At 44.7% G+C, this 13,746-nt stretch overlaps 1 protein-coding gene and 1 long non-coding RNA gene across 7 annotated transcripts in view; one reads left to right on the forward strand and one right to left on the reverse strand.

Moving 5' to 3' along the window:
- Positions 1-13,746, reverse strand: part of DOCK1 (dedicator of cytokinesis 1) — a 272,498-nt gene that overhangs the window by 214,388 nt on the left and 44,364 nt on the right. For all 4 annotated transcript variants that reach the window (XM_053983755.1, XM_053983754.1, XM_053983756.1 and 1 more), the window contains exons 13-19: positions 13,289-13,414; positions 11,988-12,112; positions 11,606-11,704; positions 10,551-10,623; positions 8,723-8,826; positions 8,144-8,327; positions 3,072-3,169 (exon numbers count right to left, since the gene is read on the reverse strand). In XM_053983755.1, coding sequence (XP_053839730.1) covers positions 3,072-3,169; positions 8,144-8,327; positions 8,723-8,826; positions 10,551-10,623; positions 11,606-11,704; positions 11,988-12,112; positions 13,289-13,414 — 809 coding nt within the window. The remainder of the gene's footprint in view (positions 1-3,071; positions 3,170-8,143; positions 8,328-8,722; positions 8,827-10,550; positions 10,624-11,605; positions 11,705-11,987; positions 12,113-13,288; positions 13,415-13,746) is intronic.
- LOC128810692 (uncharacterized) lies at positions 7,488-11,427 on the forward strand. Of its 3 annotated transcripts, none has more exons than XR_008438114.1 (3): positions 7,488-7,649; positions 7,934-8,151; positions 11,364-11,427. It is a non-coding gene; the product is annotated as an uncharacterized LOC128810692 (long non-coding RNA). The 3 variants fall into 3 exon arrangements; XR_008438113.1 differs by lacking the exon at positions 11,364-11,427 and adding an exon at positions 11,117-11,340; XR_008438115.1 differs by lacking the exon at positions 11,364-11,427 and adding an exon at positions 10,773-10,844.

Raw genomic sequence — 13,746 nt, forward strand, 5'->3', positions numbered from 1 at the left:
TTTTGGGTGTTTCAGAGCACAAACCACACAAGCAACTGAGTCTCATGCCAAGGGAAGTGGGAGCTGAGCCACGGGAGGCACTCAGAACATCCCTGCTCAGGGCTGCAGCACAGACCCACAGCCCCAGGTGGGATCACACATGCAGGCACGGGAACAGAGCCCCCCACTGCTGCCCCAAACCTACACAGCAAGGGCTCCACTCCCCCCTGGCTGGGCACCCCCATCTGTGCAACACGAGAGGAAAAGCAGATTAGTGCCACGGGCTTCCCAGTACAGCACGAGGACAAAAGGTCCCCAATTCCAGGAGTTCTTCCCAGAGCCAGCCAAGAATCCATGCAGTGCCAGAGATACTCATCACTTCTGCTGGGATGGGATTGTGTCTGAGCAGCTCCTTCCTCCAGCTGGCACAGACACACAGGGGCTCCTCCAGGCACAGCCAGGCTGCATCACAGCTCAGTTTGGGTTGAGAAAGAAGGGGTTAAATGTGGATGGTTCCAGCACATCTGTCTCAAATCATCCCAGGATGGTTTGGGTTGGAAAGGACCTTAAATCCCATCCAGTGTCACTCCCTGGGACACCTTCCACTGACCCAGGCTGCTCCTGGCCCTGTCCAGCCTGGCCTTGGGCACTGCCAGGGATGCAGGGGCAGCCACAGCTGCTCTGGGCATCCTGTGCCAGGGTCTGCCCACCCTCACAGGGAAGTAAAATGCAAAAAAAAAAAAAAAAAAATTTTTTTTGCCTTATAGATAAGACAGAGGGAATATCTCAAAAAGCAGAAGGGAATTGATCCTGGAGTTCCAGCTACAAGAGGCATTCCACATCCTGTGAGAGGGATGGAAAACTATCCTGACCCCCACCTTCCTCCTTTAGAAATGTTCAGCTGTTCAGGGAGCCTCCTGGATCAAGCCTGATCCACCTGACCTCCTCGACCTACAGTCAAATGTCAGGAGTTAACCCCCATTCACAGCTGAATGTCAAACTCCTTAAACCAACTGAACACAGAGTCACAGCTGCTGAGGATGTAAAAAACACAAAAGCCCAAATTCTTGCAGCTGATCTTAGCCCAGCCCTGGGGAAGAGCCAGCTCTTAATTTCACCACAGGGGCAAAAGGAAAACATCACCTTCTCACAGCCTTACTCATCCCCTTAAAGAAGATGTGCAAATAAAGCACATTAAAGGCTGGACTTGATGTTCTAGAGGTTGAACTCTGTGATCTCAGAGGTCTTTTCCAACCTAAATGGTTCTGTAATTCTAAATGATTCTGTGGCTGCTGCCAGCTGGCAGGGAGAGAAGTGCAAAGCACAGATTTGAGCCCTGACAGGAGAAGTTTCTTGGTCTGAAGAGAAGTCGCACTCTTGGGTCCCACACACTGAGCCCCCTGGAAGCCAAAGGATGGTTGAGAGGCTGATCAAGCCTTGATTTCACATTCAGGCACCTCAGCCTGACTTTCATGAGCAGAGTTCAAGTCTGAAATCTGCTCACCAGGACTTGGTGTAGCAGCAGGAAGAGCACAGCAGACATGCTGCTGCTGTGTGAAGGGGCAGGACATTTCTCAGGTGGCATGAATAATTCCTACACTATTAGTTTACATTCTCATACTGCACAGACTCTGCACAAATGGAGCCAGAGCCTCTGGGGAAGGGAGATAACATTTACAGCTTCCACACACTCTGAGAACAGGCACAGAATGGGGATCTGAGCTCATCTCCACTCAAATAAATGAACACCAGTAGACCCAGACCTTTTACTGGGAGTTTTTAAAATGGGCAATGGCTTAACAGAAAATAGAAATGTGTTTTATCACATCAATACTTTTTCTAAAGATATCTAAAGGCTGCACTGGGTATTGTAGCTAAAAACACGAAGGGCAAAGAAAGCTGGAGGAACAGAAAGGAACAATTACAAACCAGATCCTGCAATGGAGCAGCCCCCACAAAGATGGAACACTGCTGCAACAGATGGAGAATGTAAGCACTGGCCCTCTAAAAAAGGATAAAAATGGTGGTGGGAGCAATATTAAACACTCCATCTTCTGCCCTCTGCCTGGCTCCAGCTGTGCTCAGATCCCTGGGAGCAGGAGAGGGAATCTCACTGGGTCCTGAGCGTGTGCCAGCTGGAGAACTCACTCCAAAACTTTTACTCCAACCCCATTTGTGGGGCATCCTGAGGAAAGCCCTGATCCCCACCCAGCAGGAGGGTGCCACAAACTCTGGGATGTCACATCTGGAGAGGAGGGAGAGCTCCAAGTGGCAGAGCCATGGCAGTACCAGTACCACGGGCAAGATTCTGCTCTCAAACGACCCAGGACAAAACCACAGCAGCAGAACCTTCCTAAAACACAGATCTGTAGGACCCCACTTTCCCCACCCTCCAAGGAGGACAAAATCAGCATTCCCAGGTCCTTTAAGCTGCTTCAAGCTGAGGCTTCATTATGCTTCTGTTAAACAACTAAAAATCCCCTGAAGTGAGGAAAGAACTCTCCAGGGTCACCTGTCCCCAAGCACATCTTTTGACACTCTTTTAGATTTGATTTATTACAACACCTTCCATAAAGTCCCAGCCTCCTTTTTTTGCACAGCTAAATCTGTCTTTATGTAGCTCCCTGCAATCACTCAGTGGCCTTGGCAAATGTAAATAACTTGGCTCAGCTAAATGTTTTCAGAAGTATTTTTTAAAAGAAAACAACAGCAGCACACCCTAGGATTGCATTCCACATCCATAGATCAAAAATACATTTAACGTCACCATGTAAGACTTCCAAGATGGTCTAATCTTGCAAAGAAACACACCTTTTCTTCATGTGTCTGTACATAAAAATTCACCAAAGTGCTAGGAAAAAAAACAACCTGGTTTTCAGAAATGTGCATTTGATGTCTGTTTTATCAGCTCTCAAACATCTGAAATGTTCCTTGGAGGGCAGGGAGAGGAGCATCAGCACCCTGAAGTTTGAGGTTCCAGGTTGCAATTTATTATGCAAATGAGTGCAGTGAGGTTGAGGGGGAGGGAAAGTGTGGGGAGCCAAAAAAAGACACCTCAGAATCTGGGATTCTTACAGACATTAACTCATTACCTTGACCACTTCTCCACCATCAACTTTCATCAGCTGCTTCAAGTTCTGGTGCAACAGGCTCGTGTTGGATCTCCACTTCAGCAGTCCCAAGAGATCAACTAGAAATAAAAAAAAACCCCAACAATTATCTCCTGCAGGCTCTTTCCTCACTCTCCATCACCATACGAAGGACAAAGATTTATTTCCTTACTTCAGCCTTTTTCCCTGGACAACAATGTATTTCTGGTACCCTCTGATGCTGCAGAAAGCTGGGACAACCCTTGTGCCCTGACAGAACTCTGAAAGGCTTTCAGAAAAGCAGCCAGCTTTTGAAATATCAGCAGGAAAATCTAGGCCAAGGAAGCCTGGTCCCTGGGTTTTTGATTTGCTGTGCACAACAGTTGTGTATTCAGAAAAAAAAAAAAAAAAAAAAAAGCCAAAATGAAATTAGTCAGCCACCAACACACTCGTGTCTACAGGACAGTGACTCTCCCAGCATTTATGGTTCCAGCTTCTCTGCTCTCACTGCATAAACTGAAAAGAAAATAAAGCACAATGAAGCACAAAGAGTTGCAAACAGAGTGGGGGGAAGCTGGGTGATGAATGTGAGCTGGCCAGAGCTCACACTGCCTGGCTGCTCCCAAGGGATGGACCCCGAGGCACAGCCCAGATCATGCCAGTGGCCCCATCCCCAAATCCTGCAGCCTGAAGATGCTGTCACTTCAGCATTTCCTGCTGAATATAAGGGAATACAGGAGGCCAGCTCTCTCATTTGTGATTGCAAAGCTTCCTTTAGGGAAAACTCCTGGGGAGGGGCTCTCAGTGGGGTTCCCCTGCAGAGCAGCAGCTCCCTGGGGAATACCAACCCCAGCCCTGGAACCCAGCACTGCCCACAGACCCCAAACCCCACACTGCTCCTGCCTTTGCCAAAGCAGCCTCAGGGGAAAGTTCTTCCCCATGAAAAGCCAGCTTTCAGCACAAAACAGAACTCCCAGCAACTCCTGCTCAGGAGAAGGCTTCAGTAACAAACTGAACACAATGATCATAAAGGTCTTCTTCAACTTCATTGATTTTATGGCTAATTTAAAGACTCACCACCTTCAGTTTAGCCCCTGGCCCACCTCCCCAGAGAATTCATACTGTGTGAATTGTGCCCAAAATCACTCCAAACAGGCACTTTCTGCCAACAAATACCCCCTCACCTCTTTGCTATTCAGGCTTTCAAAGCAACCAACACAACGTTTACCAAGGCATGACTCTGCAGAGCTGATTCTGGCAATCATCTGCAGAGACTCAAAGCAGCTGCTATGCTTCTCTCAGAAACCTTTCATTTTAAGTAATAAATGAAATTACTTCTAGTGGAAAGCACTACAGTACTCCTTGGAAAGAGTCCCCTCTGAGCAGCACTCAAACCAAGCCTTCTCATCATCTCTTTGTGAGGAGAAATCAAGAGAGTTTTACTGCATTAAAGCTTTGGAAGAGTTGCATCCAAGTCCTCCATTCCCTTTTAATACATCCTACAAGAAGTCTGTAGCCTGAACCCAAAGTCTTAGAAATTCAGTTTTAACAAAAAAAAAAAAAAAAAAATTATTTGCTTCTGGAAGCAAAGCAAATATGCCTCCATGAGTTATCCAAAGTGTTTCATGGATATATTTATATCAGCTTTCCACCCCTGAATTTGGCTGCAGTCTGACTTCTAACAAGGCATCAGCTTGACAGAAGAAATTATGTGAACAAAAGCCAGCCCACAGACAAGCTCTGAACAGCATCATGGATTGCCCCAAGAAAACAAACCCACGTGGACTGGCAGCGTGATGGCAGAGCAAATGCTAAATGAATATACATTTGTGAGCACAAAATGTCAGTGCAGGCCAGCTGAAAGGGAAAAATAACTTACAGGGTATGGAAAAATGGGCACTCGCTGGTAATGCAAGCATTAATTAACCCCAGCAAAGCAGCAGTCAGGCAGCTAATCCCACTCTTTTCACAGGGCTGTGTGTAAAATAATGCAGAAAAAGGATTTAAACAATATTTTAGCCTACAGGAAACAGGAATGATGGAGTAAGCCTAGGTCAAGTGAAATTTGAGGTTAGAAAACATCAAGAGGAAGACAGAATGAGGTTGCCCCAGAGAAGCTGTGGCTGCCCCTGGATCCCTGGAAGTGTCCAAGGCCAGGTTGGAGCAATGTGCAACAGTGGAAGGTGTCCCTGGATGATCATTAAGGTCACTTCCAACCCAAACCAGTCTGGGATCTGTGAATTCCCATTAAACAAACATCCAGACTGCAAAGTCCCCAGCAGCAACTTGGCTTTTTAATGTGATTTATTGTTCTAGGGACTGCACATGAAGGTTGTTCTTTTACAGGGTATTTAACAAGTAGAAGGGAACACCCCAAGTTCCTGCCTATCTGCATTCCTTAACCTGGATCTGTGCAAAAGCTTCTCTACAGAAACACCCAAACCTTTCCCAAAGCCCAGCCACTGAATTCAGTTTGATATTTCCCCTCTAATTAAATTCCCATCTGTTCTTTGAAATTCTCTGCCTTCTTACCGTTTGATTTTCCACTCTGTGTGATTTTTATTTTAACTGTGCTTACATCTTCACTTTTTATGCCACCATAGCACTTTGACTTGTCCTATGTGTGTGTTCGGTTGTTTTTTTTTTTAATTATCAACTCTGCTAAGTCAAATTTCTCCCAAGTGTTCTCCAAAAATCCTGGTCTCCCTGGTTCCTCCAAGTCCTGACTCCAGTGAACTCTTATATCCAGAGATTTGAGTCCTTCAGGCAGAAGAGAAAACAGAAATTCTTGGAATAAGCTTTCGAGGTGCCCTGGATGCTTCCAACAGCAAATCCACGGGGACAGCACAGCCAGCTCTGCCTACTGATAACTGAACATTTTCCCAGCAAGCCATTAATGCAAGTTCAGTTCTGTTCCCATCACCCTGATAATACAAGGACATCCTGGAAGTCTGGGAAGAGGCACCAGGAGCATTTATTTCCACAGGCACTGAGGGTTTCTCCTCCTCCTCTTTGTCTTGTGTCACCACTCTTCCTCAAAACTAACTGCAAAATCCAGGAAGAGGCCAGGGAATGTCCTGCTTCAATAAATTCTGCTCAAATCACTAAAAATTGGTCAAGTGTTAAAGTGAGTAGACACCTCACACCATCACTCTCTCTCAAAGTCTCAGCAGTGGCCAAGTTTGTTATTTTGAAGACTTTTCCATGCTAAGGACATCGATTACTGATGGAAAAGGAACATAAAAAACTCACAGTTCACACAGAACTGAAGTCAAGGGAGTGTTCAAAGAGCTCAGACACAAAAAAGCCTCTGCACCATCAAACACCACGCAGAGAAAGCCAGATGACTTATTCACATACTTTCAGAATTACTAAAGATAAGTCTTAAGGCCAGTTCTAAGATAGTTATGGAGGGTAAAGAAAGAACTATTATAGGTAACCAAAAGGAGAAAAATCTGCTTTGGCTCAACATTTTTGTAAGTGAGGATAAAAACTGATTTTTATTTACTTGTTTTTAAAGAAGTTAAAGGAAGAATATTAACCAACCATTTTACAAAACTTAAAATCAGCTTCAGAAATCACCATCTGAAAATCACTGGCAACTTTTAGATGAAAACTGATACTTGAGGGAGGAATTTAATGATGATTTTTTTGGTTTTGTTTCTCTTCTGCTCAACGAGACATGGTGATCTTGCTTAATAATGTCACAGTTCTTTGAAGAGAGAGAAAAGACTTTGGCAACTCCGAGGAAAAATTTCCCAGACAACATAATTAACAGCAGCATTAAATAAAGATCAGGCCTTCAAAGCAAACAATATGCAAATTAAGCACCAAACAATGCTCAGGCTTAATTTTAATAGCAGTTCTGTGAAAGCCACATCAATATATTGATCACTGGGAAATACTTTTAACTACTAACGAGCACGAGGGAAGGCTGAAGGGAAAAACAGCACTGATTTTCCAACAAAAAAAGCAGTTTAATTCCAGATGTTGGATCCTGCTCTCTCAATCCCAGCCCCACCATGCTGCTGAGCTGTGAGCCCATTCTGCTGGGAAATCCTACGAGCACATCCCAGTTTTTTTTTTTTTGCTGAACGCCCTGCCAGGCTCCAAGGCTGCCAGACTGCAGTGGATCCGATGTGCTGTGCATGCGAAACAGCCGGGATGAGCTGGGAGATGCCACTGGAGAACAGCCGGGCTGGAGTCACACGGAGCAGGGACATCCCCCCGGACAGAGGGGACTCAGCACGTGGCAGTGTCACCCTGATCCCCACAGCCCATCCTGAGTCACAGCAGCTCCCTGCCATGACTCACTCCCCGTGGAATGACCCTCCCACACTCCCCATCACTGCTGGTGCAGCCAGGGATCGCTCCATGGCAACCGAGCCCGGAATTACACAGAGGGCACAGGCTGCAAAGGGGAAATATTTGCTTTGGTGGCTGCCACCAGCTTCCCACAGCCTTGGGATGCACCCAGCCAGCTGACAAACAGGACAAATGCGCGGAATGCAAGGCTGAAGAGGAACACATGGAGCCAAGGCCACTCCTGGGAAGGTGTGGGAACAGGAGGGTGACCTGCAGGTAACCCAGCCTCCCCTAACACCCCCTCTGCACACAGGAGAGAACCTCAGAGCTGCCCTCAGCCCTGAGACATGGATACTGCACCTTGCAGTAACACACCAGCATGTCTGGGAGCACAGCCCTGATATTACCTACTCCTGAGAGCAAACTCATCCTCTCCCTCAGTGCTATTTTTCAAGGAAAAGGGAAATGTCTGTTTCAGTGCATTTCAGGGCAAGAGCCTCAACTATATGGGAAACAATATCCCTGCTTCCGCTTCACTTGGGATTCTTCTGTTTTTTCAGAGACATCAACTGCTCTGGAGCAAAACTGGGAAGAAGGAACTGGTCTAGGAAGCCCACCTGGACCTGGGGTGGGCTCTGGATGGTTCACACACTCACCCACACAACCTAACCCAGCAAACATGGAATGGGGATGGAGAAGGCAGCAAAGTCAGCCCACAGATCCCAAGGCTGCTGTGAGGAGCAGGAGCTCCAGCAGCTCTGGGGACTCACCGTTCTGGGTAAGTTTTGTAGAGCAGACCAGGGTGGAAATCTGGAAGGAGTCTTTGCTGATGGTGCAGCTCCCAAGGTTCTGCATGCTCTTGCCTGTTGCTGAGTGTCCCTTCTCCTCCAGCTCAATTTTTGTGGATGGCAGACTGAGATAGGTCGAGGCATCCTCCAGCTTCTTGGCCTCTGCCTACAGGGATGTTTGAAACACAGCAGGAGAAAATATCCAGTCAAAACCTCAGCAATAACAAAATTTTAACCTTTATACTGGATTTCCTTAGGCTTGGAGCTATCAAATGCATCTTTAACAACACTAATTTAGCACTAATCTGGCTACATTAGAGCCAAAATGGGATTATTTAAAAGGCCAATGAATTCACTTTTCCCAACCCACAAAAAACTCAAACCCTGTTGAAATTACAACATATTAAAGGTTTAACACTCAATCTCTCATATAAACAAACTGTTCAGGACTTGCTGCTTAGTAACAGCAGAGTTAAAAACACATTTTCCAGTGTAATTCCAGAACAGAATTCTCCAGAAGTCAGTCAGTGAAGCTTCCCTGCTGGGAAGTCAAAATTCTACCTTGTAAACGATAAGGTCATGCTCTCCATCCCTCAGAGTTGTCCCATCGTATCTCATGAGCTTCACAAATGCCAGAGCAAATATTTTCTCAGATTTATCTTTGGCTGTTACCAAAAAAAAAAAAAATAAAAAAAAAAAAATCAACCACCACAATTATTTCTACAGTCAGGACACCTAAATCTCACAACCACGGACAACCTATCACAGCAAAAATGCTCATGTAAATTAAGTGTACAAAAAATGGGGAAGTCTCCTAAAAGCAAGACAGAACCAAAAAAAAAAAAAAAAGCCAAACGAACACATCAACAATAACCAGATGCTTCTTATTTCCATATTCTGTCTGGTCTTTTTGGAAAGCTTTATAAAGGCAAATTTCAAAAACAAAACAGAAAAGTGATGCATTGAGAAAGCCCAGGTTTTTAGAAGAATGGCAGTGTTTGGGAGCTGGAATAAAGATTAAACACCAGCACTGAGGATCTCATCAGAGCACAGAGCCCTGAGGACAGACATTTAGAGGGGGAACATTAGAAGCAAAACAAAAACTGGACCCATAAATGCAGATGAAGTGCCTCAGTTTTTTTATGAAAGCTGACCCATTCTGCAGCCAACAGGAACTAAAAAATGCATTCAGCTTGTTCTTGGTCAGATCTGTTGGCAAAAGTTTAAAAGAAGCAAGCAACAGATGAAGGAGAGATCACAAAGGAAGCTGAGAAGAAAAGCCAGAAGGAAAGTGTCATCACCTTGGGACAGCCCAAGGAGCCTGGGAGAAAGCCCTGAAAGGGGCCCTTGCTAATATTTAGGAGTGACCTCTTTTAAATATTTAGGCTGTGGCCAACCTAAATATTTGAGTCACTCTAGTAACATTTCTGACTCTAATAATTTGTAGTACACAATCGTAATTCTGATAATAATGGCACAGACTTTTGGAACATTGTTTTCTTTAAAAAGTATCATTGTCTAGATTATTTCATTAATTTTCTTAATCCCAAAGTCTTCAATTACTGATGCTAAGCCAACTCTAAACTTTCACATTCCCATTTTTTGAAGATCTTTATTACTCCCTACCTCTAAGATACAGAATACAACAATCCTCTGAGTTATTAATGAAAAGCTTTACTCCATTAGTAACCTAGTAAAAAATTCCATTTATTCCCTTTGGGGGAAGAAAACTGGGCAGGGAAGGAAAAACTCAATCAGGATAGGTAATAGTGAGGAAGATGTAATGGGAAAAGGGAGCTGAGATATGACAAAGCATCACAAATTTCATCCTGCACTAAAAGCAATGGCAATGACCAGTTCTGGACTGGGAATGTAGGAATGACATCCCTGCTCCAGGAATTCCCAAGGATGATACCTTGTGAAGGCTGCCCTAGAGCAGAGGCTGGACAGAGTTACAGAATAAAGCAGGGATTTATTCAAAGGATCTCCTCATGGATCCACCTTGGGCAGCACCAGAGCCCAGCCAGGGCTGCACCCAAGATGAACCAAAATGGTCCCAAAATGCACGAGCGCTCCCGGGGGCTCTCACTGGGATCAGCTCTGCTCCATTTGCACCTTGCAGTTCATTGTCCCATTCCAGCTTTAGCCCAGGCACTCCCATCCTGCTTGTTTTTCTCTCTCCAGCCCACGCTGTTTGTGCTCCTGGGCTGAGATTTGGATCATTTGTCCTTGGTGCCCAGCTGGAGCAGGAATTGTTTTGTCTCCCTGCTCTGTGCAGAGAGCTCAGCATCCCCTGAGATGAAGCTCAGACCCTCACACTAAAGCAGCACAGAATGTGAAAAATAGAAAAGCTAAACCTGAGGCATCAAGGAGAGGCTGAGTTACTCACAGTCCTGGGAGGATCTGTGGCGGAAGGTGAACCTCAGGTGGCTGCGGTTCACGTCCTCGATGGGGATCGCAACCTGGCACCGGGGAGAGGGGAAGGAAATGGTCAGGGCAGCACCTTCAGCCTCCCCCAACCCCATCCAGGCATCTTCCAGCACTTCCAAATGACCAGTGAGTGATGATCCCAGCAGCACATCCATCCTCAGCAGCCCCTTTCTGTATACAGGCACAACAAGGCACCTTTGGAGGGAAAATTGTGGTGTGGGGAGTAGCTGCAAGGCCCTTGTGAGCACACAGCCCCTGCTCCCACTGCTGCAGAGACTGAATGGATTGCAGAAAGCCACCATCAACCTCCAAATGTGGCAGTGGAAAAGCTATTAGCCCAGCAAAACACAACCAGATCCCCAAACTGTGACGAGTCCAGCACGAGGGGAGGAGAAGGAAATGGTCAGGGCAGCACCTTCAGCCTCCCCCAACCCCATCCAGACATCTTCCAAATGATCAGTGAGTGACAATCCCAGCAGCACATCCACCCTCTGCCATTCCCCAACAGCCCTTTTCTGTCTACAGACACAATAAGGCAACTCTGGAGTGAAAGTTCTGCTGTGGGGAGCAGCCTCGAGGCCCCTGTGAGCACACAGCCCCTGCTCACAGGCAGGCTGAATGGATTCCAGCTTTGCCATCTCCTAACGTGGCAGTGGAAAGGTTATTACCCCAGCAAAACAAGCAGGCTTAAAGCACAACCACTTCCCCAAACAGTGATGAGTCCAGCACTATGGCAAGTGTGTTTTAGCCTTAATATCCTGCTCTCCTCTAGGCCAGCTTCATGGAAATACAGCAAACCATTCCTGAAGAGGTGCTGGAGTTTCCCCACTACAGCCATCCTGAGCAATGGCTGAAATAAAATTCAATATGCAATAAAAGTCAAAGCCTTTCTCAGCTGAGCTATTCCTTGCCCTGCTGAACACAGGCACTGCATTTCCCCACTTTTGTTTCCCACTGGAAGCTGTATTAATGGCACATGAACACCTAGAGAAGCTATTTTAACAGTTTAAATACCTTTACAGTCTCAAACCAGCGAGGCTGCTTTACTTGGTAATAGATCACTGACTTGTACTCTGAGATGGCTTCATCACCAGCACCAGGAAAAATAACACTCTGCAAAAACAAACAGAAGTGACACTTATGTCACTTAAACTCCACTTTTTCAGTCAAATAAACAAAAAACAAATCAGTGAAGCAGGTCAGAATAAGAGAGAATGCTCCTCATGAAACTGACACCAAAATGCATGCACTGATAAGGCAAGATGTATTTAATGATGACAAAAGTTTGGTTGAAAATAAAAACTGGGACCTTAAGCTGACAAATACAGCTGTTGAAAAGGCTTAACATGATATGTATCAAAATCAAAAAGCCCCCAGACATTAAATACTTTAATACCTCTAATCTCTTGCCATCTTCATCATAAACAGACACTGTGACTTCCACATTCTTGGCTGTGGTTTTACTGCCTTTGTCAAAATCTCCCTGCACCAAGGTGACATAGATGTCATTTCGAACATCTCCTGCAAGGGAAAGCAAAGCACAAAATAACCCACAATTCTCACAGGAAACCCAAGGATTTGGGAAAGCAGGGACACACAGAAACAATGGCACAACGTTTCAAACACCACATTTCAATTTATTTTATTTTTACACAACCTCTTCCAGTATTCACTTGAAAGGAGGAGTTTCAGTCATTTATCCCATACAAAGGTATTTTGCAATTTAAAATATTTTAACAGCCTACAAGAGGTCTCTAATTTGGTACAGCAGGAAAGGGTTTGATGTTTTTGCTGGCCTGGGGGTTGCAGGGGAGGGTTGTATTTAGATTTCTGACTAAAAATGCTCCTCAGCTCCACCCCAGTTCTACAGAAATTTTGACAATGAGCTGGGGGAACCAAGGGATTTCCAAAAATTTTATGAGCCAGCACAGGATGCAAACAAGGTGCTGAGGCACTCACTTGTGGAAGAAACTGTAAAACATCTGACAGACATCTGTCAGCAGCCACAGGGAGACCTGGACCTGGGGTGGGCTCTGGAAACACCTCATGGATCCCCCAGCACCCATCAATCTGCAAAGGGCACTGCAGGTTCTGCTCTTGCTCATGGCAGTTTTTATTTTGAGAAGCACCACATTTTTGGGTTGGTTTTCATGGCTTTTGGTTTTTTTGTTAGGTTGTTTGTTTTTTTTGGTTTTTTTTTTTTTTTGTAAACACCTGAAGTGAACATGAACAGAATACATATATTTTTAAAAAATGATATGGCTCTCTTTCAAATGCACTATCCAGATCTGGTACAAACCCTAAGAGAGCTGCTATCTCTAAATCAAGCCTGTGCCTCAAAAATCTGCTTTGGATTCAGCACAGGAGAGAAGTTTTACATATGCCCTTGCTATGGGGATAATACAAAGTGTGTACCTGGTGTACATTCATTTTAACTGGGAAAAAAAGGAGAATTTCCACTCTCACTGGCATTTCCTGTCTTCTTGATGGGAGTGGGAGCTCTACTTATTAATGCTGGTATTAACAAAGTATTTGACTTTTTTTTTTTAATGAGACAACATCTTTTGATGATTTTTTTTTAATGCATACTATACCTTAAATTCATCTTTAATTTTTTTTTCCTCCAAAACCTCCCATACATACAGACATTTGAAGCAGGTTAAACTATAACAAAGCAGCATTAATTAAGTGCCTTACCAGGCATGATAATCTCAGGAAAGCCCATTTTCCGAGCCACTGCTGTTGACCTGTCCACTAAGTGTGGAAACTCTTTCCTAATCTGATGGATATCTCCTGGAAGAAGTTTCAAAGTCACCCACAGACCTGTTGTATATAAAAAAAAACACAATTCTCAAACTGCTGGGATTTATTCCTGCTTACTACAGATTTCTTCCTACAACTTGAAAAATGCAACAACTTTAAGATAATTAGGTATGTTAAGATAACTGATCTTCCTTTACTATAAAAAAAAAAAAATACAGAATCTTTTAAAACACTCAACTGATCTCATCACTTCACACAAAAATATGAGTACAGCACACAGAATTTTTTCTGATTATGTTCCATGTTCTCTGTAATGAGATGTTTATTTTCCATGGGGAAAAAGGAGAAGGAGCAAAGATGACTTGCATGGAAAGACCCAAGGATTCCAAGCA

The sequence above is a fragment of the Vidua macroura genome, chromosome 8 (assembly GCF_024509145.1).
Source record: "Vidua macroura isolate BioBank_ID:100142 chromosome 8, ASM2450914v1, whole genome shotgun sequence".
Taxonomy (NCBI): domain Eukaryota; kingdom Metazoa; phylum Chordata; class Aves; order Passeriformes; family Viduidae; genus Vidua; species Vidua macroura.